Source organism: Coregonus clupeaformis, chromosome 10 (assembly GCF_020615455.1).
Source record: "Coregonus clupeaformis isolate EN_2021a chromosome 10, ASM2061545v1, whole genome shotgun sequence".
In the NCBI taxonomy this organism is placed as follows: domain Eukaryota; kingdom Metazoa; phylum Chordata; class Actinopteri; order Salmoniformes; family Salmonidae; genus Coregonus; species Coregonus clupeaformis.
The window spans coordinates 7142689-7157485 of NC_059201.1; the positions used below are offsets into that span (position 1 = coordinate 7142689).

At 43.6% G+C, this 14797-nt stretch overlaps 1 protein-coding gene across 1 annotated transcript; it reads right to left on the reverse strand.

The window, feature by feature from the left end:
* Positions 1–392: 392 nt before the first annotated feature.
* LOC121557251 (40S ribosomal protein S23) lies at positions 393–2398 on the reverse strand. Its single transcript, XM_041871086.1, has 4 exons — positions 2294–2398; positions 1596–1755; positions 1190–1310; positions 393–584 (listed from the first exon to the last, which is right to left on the reverse strand). Exons 1-4 carry the CDS (start codon positions 2295–2297, stop codon positions 438–440), a joined length of 432 nt encoding a protein of 143 aa, XP_041727020.1. The 5' UTR covers positions 2298–2398; the 3' UTR covers positions 393–437.
* Positions 2399–14797: the final 12399 nt, after the last annotated feature.

Below are 14797 nucleotides of genomic sequence, written 5' to 3' on the forward strand. Positions count from 1 at the left end.
CAGGCAGCTTGGGTAGAGCTGAACACATCTGCACCACTGAGGCTCTGCTGGCACAATCACACATGCTCACATCTTGAGGACATTAACTAATATCACAAAATAATTGCTTGAGTTGTCACTAATAATCAACCTGGACATGTACAAATGAATCAGAGAAGCCCCTCAAACAGATCAGGAACCAGGACGGGCAACTTCAGTCCTCTGGGGCCAAAATGTCAGCTGATTCTTTCAAGGGCACACAATACACCTGGTATCCCAGGTCTAAATCACATGGTGATTTGGAAAAGGAACAAAAAACACCATACACTTCTGAGGACCACCAGAGTTTCCCATCTCTGCAACAAGGTGCAACTAAAATATCAAAATCACAACAAAATGCACAACAAACCGACTGGAATTGTGAAAACATATTTTATTGATTTCGCAATCAGAACGGTCTAAGATCTGGGTCTCTCCTTCTTGCCTTTGTAGAGGGCCAGCAGGGAGACGTTAGCCACTTTGACCACCTTGAAACGTACACCGGGGATATCACCGACGGCGTGTCCCTTACGTCCGAATCCTGCCACCAGAACTTCGTCGTTTTCCTGAAAGACCAAGGGAAACAAACTGAATACACACAACATGTATAGCATGCAAGATGCATCTTTGAATACCATAAATATTTTCCCAGACTACATCACACCATATATTTATGCTTAGATTATTCAGGGCTCTATGCTGAATTTTTATTTTTACAAGGAGCACGTGTGCGCCTAAATTGAAAAAAATGCAGGCACAAAGTATTTCAGGCACACAATGAAAAATATCTAACAATAGACAATGCACCGATCTAAAAAGTAGAATGGAATTAAGAAATAACGCAATATTAGGATTACAGCTAAAATCTTTAAATTTTTCTAGGCGCATTGGTGCTCCTAAATTCAATATATACAGGTCACACATCAAATATTTAGGCAGCCCTGTTATTTATGGGGAGTCTTGCATTTGTTAGTGGATATCAGGCACAGTTTATTGACACTAAACTGCATCAGCCAGACCCTTTACATAGTGGATGTAAATAAAAAATGTTACAGTAGTTGAATTGACTCCATCACTTCTTGTACTGAGTTCTAGGCAATCCAGAACATATAACTAAAAAACACTACTTTGGAAAAATGCTTGGGCCCCAGGCTGACTAGTTGACTCTTACCTCGATGAAGTTCAAGCAACCATCATTGGGGACAAAGGCGGTGATCTTCTTGCCATTCTTGATGAGCTGGACCCTGACACACTTCCTAATGGCGGAGTTGGGCTGCTTAGCTTCAACACCACTGTAAGACAGGGAGAGAAACATTTGGAACTGGCATACAGGATGACATGGCATTCAGTGCATTATACATTACTGATACTCAAAGAAGACATTAGGGTCTGTATTAACGTGTCCCAGAGTAGCAGGGCTGCTGAACTATAATCTGTTTTGGGTTTTAGATTATGCTGAATAAGATTAAATGGGACAGGTGAGGACCTGAAAACTGATCTGCACTCCAGACAAGACACTTTCTGAATACGGAAGCTGATCATTAGTGAGGACATCAGGGGTGTTGTGATGTACTTACACTTTCTCAAGTACGATTCCCTTGGCGTGGGAAGCGCCTCCGAAGGGGTTAGCCTTCAGGGCAGTGCCGAGATGGGCCTTTTTGTACTGTTTATCGTGCCATCTCTGCTCACGACGGTGGTTACGCAGCTTCCTGGCTGTACGCAGACCGCGACACTTTCCTTAAGGGATACAAAGTAAATCGTTAAAATGGTAGCCATCTAGCTTTTTATGGAATAATATTGTAAAACAAAACATTGTTTGGTCACTCAGGCAAATACCGGTAGCTAGCGAAGATATCCGGACATGAACACCGCATCAAGTGCGGTTAGCACTGTAGCAGCTAGCTAACAATTAAGTTAATTTTAAAATAATTTAATGAACTTTAACCAAATTGTTTAAGCACAGTTCGCGGCCAAATACATCCATTTCAATAACTTTGTAACCAAAACTCGGGTAACTGGCTACATAAATGTTTGGTGCCTGAAACGAATGAGCAGGGAAGAGCTGGCCAGGACTAACTGCATGTTATGGCCGTCTCCACGTTGCGGAGTTCGCACTAGTTGGCGGCGGTAAAAGTTAGAGAATGTCTACAAATACATCCTGTTCTGCCACGATTATAACGAAATTGGTAAAAAGGTCATTCAAATTCCATGTGAAGGTAGACAATACATTGATATATTTTGTAAACGTTCCGTTAAAAATAGAACATTTACGTACCCATCTTTGCAGATTACGATCCCAGGCTAGAAAGAAAGAAGCCCAGAAACCTCCGCGGCAACGTCTCCTTGCAGGACCCCAGAGGTGGATACTAAAATGCCGGTTTGGGGTTGTTTTCTCGCCGTAAATTTGACGTATTGTAAATGTAGCTACATTTAAATAAACATTATTGAAAATAAACAATTTAGGGCAATAGCACAAGTGTACTATTAGGATACCTATTTTATATCAAGTCTATTTAATAATGAGATGTTTACATGCCTGAATCAAAATGCGACAGATCATCAGTCAAAACGAGCCTGAAGAGATATTGTATCTGATTCAAGATGATATAGTAGCCGGTAAATTATGCGTGAGGTGAAATCCCTGCCTTTACTTGCCTAGCTAGCTACTATAACTACAACCTCCACCATTGGTGGAATTTGAGATTGTTTTATAAAGGAGAGGGTCTTTAGCAGTAGATGGCAGTGGCATACAACTGAAAACGGTCCCAGTCTACTAGGCTGCCCATCACTAGTAGACTCATTTGACTAGTCTTGCTTTATCACGTCTAATTTCATGTGACAAAGCAACTACAGAGACATCATTCAAGATGTCCTCTAGTAATATACAGTGAGGTCCAAAAGTATTTGGACAGTGACACATTTTTGTTGTTGTTTTGGCTCTGTACTCCAGCACTGGATTTGATACAAAGACTATGAGGTTAAAGTGCAGACTGTCAGCTTTAATTTGAGGGTATCTTCATCCATATTGGGTCAGTGAACCATTTAGAAATTGCATCACTTTATGTACATATACCCTCCATTTTAGGGAACCAAAAGCATTTGGACAAATTCACTTATATGTGTATTAAAGTAATCAAAAGTAGTACCGCTAGCCTATTTGGTACTATATTCCTAGCACGCAATGACTTGCTGGATGCATTTGCAGTTTGTTTTGGTTGTGTTTCAGATTATTTTGTGCCAAATGGAAATTAATGGTAAATAATGTATTATGTCATTCTGGAGACACTTTTATTGTAAATAAAAATATTATATGTTTCTAAACAATTCTACATTAATGTGGATTCTACCATGATTATGGTTCATCATTAATGAATTGTGAAAAATTATAAGTGAGAAAGTTACAGAGGCACAAATAATTTATCCAAATACATTTGGTTCCCTAAAAAGTGCTGTAATTTCTAAACCGTACCCCTGATATGAATGAAAATACCCTCAAATTAAAGCTGTCAGTCTGCACTTTAAATTTATAGTCATTGTATAATTTCAGTGCTGGAGTACAGACTAAAACAACAACAAAAATGTGTCACTGTCCAAATACTTTTGGACTGCACTTTTGGACTGCACTGTATGTGAATCCAAGATGGCGTAGCAGTGTGGTCGTGTTTTCTGTAGTGTCCTTGTGTAAATAGCCAGGTTTTTTAAGTTTTTTGTCTATTTTGTATATATTTCTCAATTTTACTTTTCATTCTTTAACTAAATATACTTTCCTGCAACCCGCCCCACCCAACGTGGAAAGGATTCTATTATTTCTTTATAACTTTTATCAAGAAACTTAAGCTGAAACTAGTCTAGCTGCAACCGAATGGCTGTGGTAGCCAGCTAGCTACTTGCTATTAGCCACCGTTAGTGTCTTCACCATTGTCCGTGGCCTGCACTACCCACCAGCCAGCTCTAGCTCTAGCCTGGACAATTTGTCGGCCAGTCTGCACAGCGTGCTATCGACCCAGAGCATATCGGATTTTCTGCCGAAATCACTGGACCCTAGCACCGGATCATCGCAACTAGCTAGCTGCAACCGAATGGCTGTTGTCGTTGGCTAATTACCATTGCCCCTTAGCAAGCACCCGTTACCCTTGAGCTAGCCTCGAGCCAGGTCCATCTCCCGGCTATCTACCTCTCTGTCAACTGGACGGGACCTCCTAGTGTTGACACGAAGCCCCGCCGATCCAACAAGACTGGTCTGCCGACGAAATTGTCTGATGTTGTTTCAACAGGCTTCCCTTTACGACGTCGACCACGAAGATCCATCTGCTAGCCCCGGCCCGCTAGCACACGCAAGCCATGCCTCTTGCTCGCCAGTGCTGTAGCAGCCCCCGAACTACCTCCGAACTCTCCTATTGCTGTTCACCGGACCTTATGATAACTCAGCTATACAGCTGATGCCTGCTGGATTGTTCCTTTATACGGTACCGCATCCTGTTTATGTTTAGCCTCAGCCCAAACTTTGTCGCCATTACCAGCTGTTGTCTTAGCTCTCTCGAATAACACCTGTGATTGCTTTATGCCTCTCTCCCATGTCAATATGCCTTGCTTATTGCTGTTTTGGTTATTTCTTATTGTACTATTTCACTGTAGAGCCCCCAGTCCAGCTCAACCTGCCTTAGATAGCTCCTTTGTCCCACCCCCCATACACGTGGAGACTGACTCAATCGGCGCCTCTAGTGATGCTATCTCTTTCATCGTTACCCAACGCTTAGGTTTACCTCCACTGTACTCATATCCTTGTCTGTACATAATGCCCTGAATCTATTCTACAACGCCCGGAATGTTGCCCCTTTTTTTCTCTGTACCCAACGGACTAGAAGACCAGTTCTTAAAGCCTTTAGCCGTATCCTTATTCTACTCGTCCTCTGTTCCTCTGGTGATGTAGAGGTTAACCCAGGCCCTGTAGCCCCCAGTATCACTCCTACTCCCCAGGCGTTATCATTTGTTGACTTCTGTAACCGTAAAAGCCTTGGTTTCTTGCACATTAACATCAGAAGCCTCCTCCCTAAGTTTGAGTTAGCACACTCCGCCAACCCTGATGTTCTAGCAGTGTCTGAATCCTGGCTTAGGAAGGTCACCAAAAATTCAGAAATGTCCATCCCCAACTACACCATTTTCCATCTCGATAGAACTGCCAAAGGGGGTGGGGTTGCAATCTACTGTAGAGATAGAGCTCTGCAGGCTATCATACTATCCAGGTCTGTGCCCAGGCCAACCTACAATCTAAACTAGATGCCCTCAATCTCACACAAATTATCAACGAACATACCAGGTACAACCCTAAATCTGTAAACATGGGCACCCTCATAGATATCATCCTGACAAATTTACCCTCTAAATACACCTCCGCTGTCTTCAACCAGGATCTCAGCGATCACTGCCTTATTGCCTGCGTCCGTAATGGGTCCACGGTCAAACGACCACCCTTCATCACTGTCAAACGCTCCCTAAAACACTTTAACGAGCAGTCCTTTCTAATTGACCTGGCCCGGGTATCCTGGATGGATATTGACCTCATTCCATCAGTAGAGGATGCCTGGTTGTTCTTTAAAAGTGCTTTCCTCTCAATCTTAAATAAGCATGCCCCATTCAAAAAATTCAGAACTAAGAACAGATATAGCCCCTGGTTCTCCTCAGACTTGACTGCCCTTGACCAGCACAAAAACATCCTGTGGCGTACTGCATTAACATCGAACAGCCCCCCGTGATATGCATCTTTTCAGGGAAGTCAGGAACCAATATACACAATCAGTTATGAAATGAAAGGCTAGCTTTTTCAAACAGAAATTTGCATCCTGTAGCACTAACTCCAAAAAGTTTTGGGACACTGTAAAGTCCATGGAGAATAAGAGCACCTCCTCCCAACTGCCCACTGCACTGAGGCTAGGAAACACTATCACCACCGATAAATCTACAATAATCGAGAATTTCAACAAGCATTTTGCTACGGCTGGCCATGCTTTCCACCTGGCTACCACTACCCCAGCCACCAGCTCTGCACCCTCCGCTGCAACTTGCCCATGCCCCCCCCGCTTCTCCTTCACACAAATTTAGACAGCTGATGTTCTGAAAGAGCTGCAAAATCTGGACCCCTACAAATCAGCTGGGCTAGACAATCTGGACCCTTTCTTTCTAAAATTAGCCGCCGAAATTGTCACAACCCCTGTTACTAGCCTGTTCAACCTCTCTTTCATAACGTCTGAGATCCCCAGAGATTGGAAAACTGCCGCGGTCATCCCCCTCTTCAAAGGGGGTGACACTCTAAATACAAACGGTTACAGACCTATATCCATCCTGCCCTGCCTTTTGAAAGTCTTTGAAAGCCAAGTTAACAAACAGATCACCGACCATTTAGAATCCCACCGCTATGCAATCCGGTTTCCGAGCTGGTCATGGGTGCACCTCAGCCACGCTCCTAAACGATAATATAACCGCGATCGATAAAAGACAGTACTGCGCAGCCATCTTCATCGACCTGGCCAAGGCTTTCGACTCTGTCAACCACCGCATTCTTATTGGCAGACTAAATAGCCTTAGTTTCTCAAATGACTGCCTCGCCTGGTTCACCAACTACTTCTCAGATAGAGTTCAATGGGTAAAATCGGAGGGCCTGTTGTCTGGACCTCTGGCAGTCTCTATGGGGGTGCCACAGGGTTCAATTCTCGGGCCGACTCTATTCTCTGTGTACATCAATAATGTCGCTCTTGCTGCTGGTGACGCTCGGATCCACCTCTATGCAGACGACAACATTTTGTATACATCTGGCCCTTCATTGGACACTGTGTTAACAAACCTCCAAACGAGCTTCAACGCCATACAACACTCCTTCCGTAGCCTCCAACTGTTCTTAAACACTAGTAAAACTAAATGCATGCTCTTCAACCGAACGCTGCTTGCACCCGCCCACCCGACTAGAATCACTACTCTCGGTGGGTCTGACCTAGAGTATGTGGACAACTACAAATACCTAGGTGTCTGGTTAGACTGTAAACTCTCCTTCCAGACTCACATTAAGCATCTCCAATCAAAAGTTAGATCTAGAATCGGCTTCCTATTTCGCAACAAAGCCTCCTTCACTCATGCTACCAAACATGCCCTCGTAAAACTGACTATCCTACCGATCCTTGACTTCGGCGATGTCATTTACAAAATAGCCTCCAACACTCTACTCAGCAAATTGGATGTAGTCTATCACAGTGCCATCCGTTTTGTCACCAAAGCCCCATATACTACCCACCACTGTGACCTGTACGCTCTTGTTGGCTGGCCCTCACACTACATATTCGTCGCCAAACCCACTGGCTCCAGGTCATCTATAAATCACTGCTAGGCAAATCCCTGTCTTATCTTAGCTCACTGGTCACCATAGCAACACCCACCCGTAGTCTGTGCTCCAGCAGGTATATCTCACTGGTCGTCCCCAAAGCCAAGACCTCCTTTGGCCGCCATTCCTTCCAGTTCTCTGCTGCCAATGACTGGAACGAACTGCAAAAATCTCTGAACCTGGAGACTCTTATCTCCCTCACTAACATTAAGCATCAGTTGTCAGAGCAGCTTACCGATCACTGCACCTGTACACAGCCATTCTGAAATTAGTCCACCCAACTACCTCATCCCCATATTGTTATTTATTTTGCTAATTTGCACTCCAGTATCTCTATTTGCACATCATCTTTTGCACTATGGCCTATTTATTGCCTTACCTCCATAACTTACTACATTCGCACACACTGTATATATATTTTCTGTTGTATTTTTTACTTTATGTTTTGTTTACCCCATATGTAACTCTGTGTTGTTGTTTTTATCGCACTGCTTTGCTTTATCTTGGCCAGGTCGCAGTTGTAAATGAGAACTTGTTCTCAACTGGCCTACCTGGTTAAAAAAAGGTGAAATAAAAATAAAATAAAATGTCAGGAAACCAATGTGATGATGTGAGTGAGGTAGGCAGCGGTGTAACAGTATTGCTTTCGTCCCTTTCCTCACCCCAACCTGGGATTGAATCAGGGACCCCCTACACACATCGACAACAGTCACCCTCGCATCGTTACCCAAAGCCCCACAAAAGCCGCGGCCCTTGCAGAGCAGCAACCAGAGCAAATGAAGCAACTACTTCGAGGTCTCAGAGAGGGTGACATCACCGATTGGCATGCCACTAGCGCTTACCGCTAACTAGCCAACCATTTCACACCAGTTACAGCAGCAGGCACTGTATTTCAAATTTTATTGTGACAACTGACAGGTGCTACCACCCCTTAATTAAACAAAAAAATAAATATTATCATATTATGAGCATTTGCTAATATATTATGATGTTTTAAAGGAGCGGGACACTAATCCGGACGTTTATAAGAAATCCCGCTACGCCCTCAGATGAACCATCAAACAGGCAAAGCGTCAATACAGGATAAAGATTGACTCCTAGTACACCGGCTCTGATGCTCGTCGGATGTGGCAGGGCTTGAAAACTATTACGGACTACAAAGGGAAACCCAGCCGCGAGCTGCCCAGTGACGCGAGCCTACCAGATGAGCTAAATGCCTTTTATGCTCGCTTCGAGGCAAGCAACACTGAAGCAGCGTTCAACACCATAGTGCCCACAAATATACATTTTTTTTGATTTAGCAGATGCTCTTATCCAGAGCAACTTACAGTTAGTGAGTGCATACATTATTTTAAAAGTTATTTTTATTTTTATACTGGCCCCCCGTGGGAATCAAACCCACAACCCTGGCGTTGCAAACACCATGCTCTACCAACTGAGCTACATCCCTGCCGGCCATTCCCTCCCCTACCCTGGGCCAATTGTGCGCTGCCCCATGGGTCTCCCGGTCGCGGCCGGCTACGACAGAGCCTGGATTCGAACCAAGATCTCTAGTGGCACTGCCTTAGACCACTGCGCCACTCAAGAGATCACTAAGCTAAGGACCCTGGGACTAAACACCTCCCTCTGCAACTGGATCCTGGACTTCCTGACGGGCCGCCCCCAGGTGGTAAGGGTAGGCAACAACACATCTGCCACGCTGATCCTCAACACTGGGGCCCCTCAGGGGTGCGTGCTTAGTCCCCTCCTGTACTCCCTGTTCACCCACGACTGCGTGACTAAACACGACTCCAACACCATCATTAAAGTTTGCTGATGACACAACAGTGGTAGGCCTGATCACCGACAATGATGAGACAGCCTATAGGGAGGAGGTCAGAGACCTGGCAGTGTGGTGCCAGGACAACAACCTATCCCTCAATGTGAGCAAGACAAAGGAGGTGATTGTGGACTACAGGAAAAGGCGGGCCAAACAGGCCCCCATTAACATCGACAGGGCTGTAGTTGAGTGGGTCGAGAGTTTCAAGTTCCTTGGTGTCCACATCACCAACAAACTATCATTGTCCAAACACACCAAGACAGTCGTGAAGAGGGCACGACAACACCTTTTCCCCCTCAGGAGACTGAAAAGATTTGGCATGGGTCCTCAGATCCTGAAAAAGTTCTACAGCTGCACCATCGAGAGCATCCTGACCGGTTGCATCACCGCCTGGTATGGCAACTGCTCGGCATCTGACCGTAATCCGCTACAGAGGGTAGTGCGTACGGCCCAGTACATCAAATCCCAAATCAAATCCAATTTTATTTGCCACATGCGCCGAATACAACAGGTGTAGACCTTACAGTGAAATGCTTACTGACAAGCCCTTAACCAACAATGCAGTTTTTAAGAAAATAAGAAAAAATAGATAAGTAAAAAATAAAAATAGCAAATAATTAAAGAGCAGTAGTAAAATAAAATAACACTAGGGAGGCTATATACAGGGGGTAACGGTACAGAGTCAATGTGCGGGGGCACCGGTTAGTCGAGGTAATTGAGGTAGTATGTACATGTGGGTAGAGTTAAAGTGACTATGCATAAGATAATAAACAGAGTAGCAGCAGCGTAAAAGAGGGGGTGGGGGGGCAATGCAAATAGTCCGGGTAGCCATGATTAGCTGTTCAGAAGTCTTATGGCTTGGGATTAGAAGCTGTTAAGAAGCCTTTTGGACCTAGACTTGGAGCCAAGCTTCCTGCCATCCAGGACCTACAGTTGAAGTCTGAAGTTTACATACACCTTAGCCAAATACATTTCAACTCAGTTTTTCACAATTCCTGACATTTTATCCTAGTAAGAATTCCCTGTTTTAGGTCAGTTAGGATCACCACTTTATTTTAAGAATGTGAAATGTCAGAATAATAGTAGAGAGCATGATTTATTTAAGCTTTTATTTCTTTGATCACATTCCCAGTGGGTCAGAAGTTTACATACACTCAATTAGTATTTGGTAGCATTGCCTATAAATTGTTTAACTTGGGATAAACGTTTCGGGTAGCCTTCCACAAGCTTCCCTAAATAAGTTGGGTGAATTTTGGCCCATTCCTCCTGACAGAGCTGTTGTAACTGAGTCAGGTTTGTAGGCCTCCTTGCTCGCACATGCTTTTTCAGTTCTGCCCACACATTTTCTATAGGATTGACGTCAGGGCTTTGTGATGGCCACTCCAATACCTTGACTTTGTTGTCCTAAAGCCATTTTGCCACAACTTTGGAAGTATGCTTGGGGTCATTGTCCATTTGGAAGACCTATTTGCGACCAAGCTTTAACTTCCTGACTGATGTCTTGAGATGTTGCTGATTTTGTACGTTTGCCCACTGACAAAGAAATGATCAGTCTATAATTTTAATGGTAGGTTTATTTGAACAGTGAGAGACAGAATCAACAAAAAAATCCAGAAAAACGCATGTCAAAAATGTTATAAATTGATTAGCATTTTAATGAGGGAAATAAGTATTTGACCCCCTCTTAATCAAAAATATTTCTGGCTCCCAGGTGTCTTTTATACAGGTAACGAGCTGAGATTAGGAGCACACTCTTAAAGGGAGTGCTCCTAATCTCAGTTTGTTACCTGTCTAAAAGACACCTGTCCACAGAAGCAATCAATCAATCAGATTCCAAACTCTCCTCCATGGCCAAGACCAAAGAGCTCTCCAAGGATGTCAGGGACAAGATTGTAGACCTACACAAGGCTGGAATGGGCTTCAAGACCATTGCCAAGCAGCTTGGTGAGAAGGTGACAACAGTTGGTGCGATTATTCGCAAATGGAAGAAACACAAAAGACCTGTCAATCTCCCTCGTGGAGTTGCAATGATCATGAGAACGGTGAGGAATCAGCCCAGAACTACACGGGAGGATCTTGTCAATGATCTCAAGGCAGCTGGGACCATAGTCACCAAGAAAACAATTGGTAACACACTACGCCGTAAAGGACTGAAATCCTGCAGCGCCCGCAAGGTCCCCCTGCTCAAGAAAGCACATATACAGGGCCGTCTGAAGTTTGCCAATGACCATCTGAATGATTCAGAGGAGAACTGGGTGAAAGTGTTGTGGTCAGATGAGACAAAAATCGAGCTCTTTGGCATCAACTCAACTCGCCGTGTTTGGAGGAGGAGGAATGCTGCCTATGACCCCAAGAACACCATCCCCACCGTCAAACATGGAGGTGGAAACATTATGCTTTGGGGGTGTTTTTCTGCCAAGGGGACAGGACAACTTCACCGCATCAAAGGGACGATGGACGGGGCCATGTACCATCAAACCTTGGGTGAGAACCTCCTTCCCTCAGCCAGGGCATTGAAAATGGGTCGTGGATGGGTATTCCAGCATGACAATGACCCAAAACACACGGCCAAGGCAACAAAGGAATGGCTCAAGAAGAAGCACATTAAGGTCCTGGAGTGGCCTAGCCAGTCTCCAGACCTTAACCCATAGAAAATCTGTGGAGGGAGCTGAAGGTTCGAGTTGCCAAACGTCAGCCTCGAAACCTTAATGACTTGGAGAAGATCTGCAAAGAGTGGGACAAATCCCTCCTGAGATGTGTGCAAACCTGGTGGCCAACTACAAGAAACGTCTGACCTCTGTGATTGCCAACAAGGGTTTTCCCACCAAGTACTAAGTCATGTTTTGCAGAGGGGTCAAATACTTATTTCCCTCATTAAATTGCAAATCAATTTATAACATTTTTTACATGCATCTTTCTGGATTTTGTTGTTGTTATTTTGTCTCTCACTGTTCAAATAAACCTACCATTAAAATGATAGACTGATCATGTCTTTGTCAGTGGGAAAACGTACAAAATCAGCAGGGGATCAAATACTTTTTTCCCTCACTGTATCCACATAATTTTCCTTCCTCATGATGCCATCTATTTTGTGAAGTGCACCAGGCCCTCCTGCAGCAAAGCACCCCCACAGCATGATGCTGCCACCCCCGTGCTTCACGGTTGGGATGGTGTTCTTCGGCTTGCAAGTCCCCCCTTTTTCCTCCAAACATAACGATGGTCATTATGGCCAAACAGTTCTATTTTTGTTTCATCAGACCAGAGGACATTTCTCCAAAAAGTATGATCTTTGGCCCCATGTGCAGTTGCAAACCGTAGTCTGGCTTTTTTTTATGGTGGTTTTGGAGCAGTTGCTTCTTCCTTGCTGAGCGGCCTTTCAGGTTATGTCGATATAGGACTCGTTTTACTGTGGTTATAGATACTTTTGTACCTGTTTCCTCCAGCATCTTCACAAGGTCCTTTGCTGTTGTTCTGGGATTGATTTGCACTTTTCGCACCAAAGTACGTTAATCTCTAGAAGACAGAACGCGTCTCCTTCCTGAGCGGTATGACGGCTGCGTGGTCCCATGGTGTTTATACTTGCATACTATTGTTTGTACAGATGAACGTGGTACCCTCAGGCGTTTGGAAATTGCTCCCAAGGATGAACCAGACTTGTGGAGGTCTACAAAAATTTTTTCTGAGGTCTTGGTTGATTCCTTTTGATTTTCCCATGATGTCAAGCAAAGAGGCACTGAGTTTGAAGGTAGGCCTTGAAATACATCCACAGGTACACCTCCAATTGACTCAAATTATGTCAATTAGCCTATCAGAAGCTTCTAAAGCCATGACATCATTTTCTGGAATTTTCCAAGCTGTTTTCGTGTATGTAAACTTCTGACCCACTGGAATTGTGATACAGTGAATTATAAGTGAAATAATCTGTCTGTAAACAATTGTTGAAAAAATGACTTGTAGAAGTAGATGTCCTTACCGACTTGCCAACACTATAGTTTGTTAACAAGACATTTGTGGAGTGGTTGAAAAACAAGTTTTAATGACTCCAACCTAAGTGTATGTAAACTTCCGACTTCAACTGTATATACTAGGCGGTGTCAGAGGAAAGCCCCAAAAATTGTCAAAGACTCCAGTCACCCAAGTCATAGACTGTTCTCCCTGCTACCGCACGGCAAGTGGTACCGGAGCGCCAAGTCTAGGACCAAAAGGCTCCTTAACAGCTTCTACCCCACAGCCATAAGACTGCTGAACAATTAATCAAATGGCCACCCGGACTATTTACATTGACCCCCCCCATTTGTTTTTACACTGCTGCTACCCGCTGTCTATTTTCTATGTATAGTCACTTTACCCCTACCTACATGTACAAATTACCTCGACTAACCTGTACCCCCACACATTGACTTGGTACCGGTACCCCCTGTATATAGCCTCATTATTGTTATTTTATTGTGTTACTTTTTATTATTTTCTACTTTAGTTTATTTGATAAATATTTTCTTAACTCTTTCTTGAACTGCATTGTTGGTTAAGGGCTTGTAAGTAAGCATTTCATGGTAAGGCGCATGTGACAAATACAGTTTGATTTGATTTGATGTTTTGGCTATTTTATCATTTATTACTATTTAGATGATTACAATATGAATCAGTCCATTGATAGCCTATTTTTTTTACCCTACTTTTTTATTGTAGCATATTGTACCTAGGCTTGCTTAGGTTTGAACTTGGACCCATTTTTATGTATATAATCCTTAATGACCACATGTACCTCTGTGATTAATTACGATTGACTACACCCAAAAGTGAATTGAATTGTTTCCACAACCACCATGCATCATGTGGGTAATGGTCATGTGAGGTGAAATGTGTATATTTTGGGATGTGAGCACAGTCTGTTTGACCTGATGAAGATCCGTTTCGGATCTTAATGTAGTCAATAAAGCAGTGAATTGGGAGCTTTAACAGTGTGCGGGACTTCCTGTTCTTTATAAGCATATTGTACAATCTCATCATTCATAGGTTACTGATGTACAGTTAGGCTAGTCTAGGGGAGAGAACGGGATTCATCTATTGTCAGACAGCTATATCCCAGTGATGAGGATGTCAGACAGCTATATCCCATTGATAAGGATGTCAGACAGCTGTATCCCATTGATGAGAATGTCAGACAGCTGTATCCCAGTGATGAGAATGAGGATGTCACTCCAGCGGTTTAACACGTCTTTCGTCATATTTCATATTGCTTCAATAACCCATGATCTTATCGGATGCAGACCTTTTTTTCTTCAGAATATTTGTTAAAATTATTTTTATTTTACCCTTTTTTACCAGGTAAATTGACTGAGAACGCATTCTCATTTAGAGCAACGACCTGGGGAGTTACAGGGGAGAGGAAGGGGGGATGAATGAGCCAATTGGAAGCTGGGGATGATTAGTTTGCCATGATGGTATGAGGGCCAGATAACTGGTTTGTCCTTTAAATTAATCCCAATAGCGATAGCATCGTATCTAGGTCATTTAATCATGGGGGTGCTTTGCCTATCGAAAAAAAAACCCGGCAAGCATACTGACCTTGAACATATGATTATCTGTGT

Coding starts and splice junctions, on each gene's coding strand:
- LOC121557251 (XM_041871086.1), bottom strand. Junction 1,311..1,595: donor GGAATCGTACTTGAGAAAGT/GTAAGTACATCA, acceptor CCTGTCTTACAG/TGGTGTTGAAGCTAAGCAGC. Junction 585..1,189: donor GTTGCTTGAACTTCATCGAG/GTAAGAGTCAAC, acceptor TTGGTCTTTCAG/GAAAACGACGAAGTTCTGGT.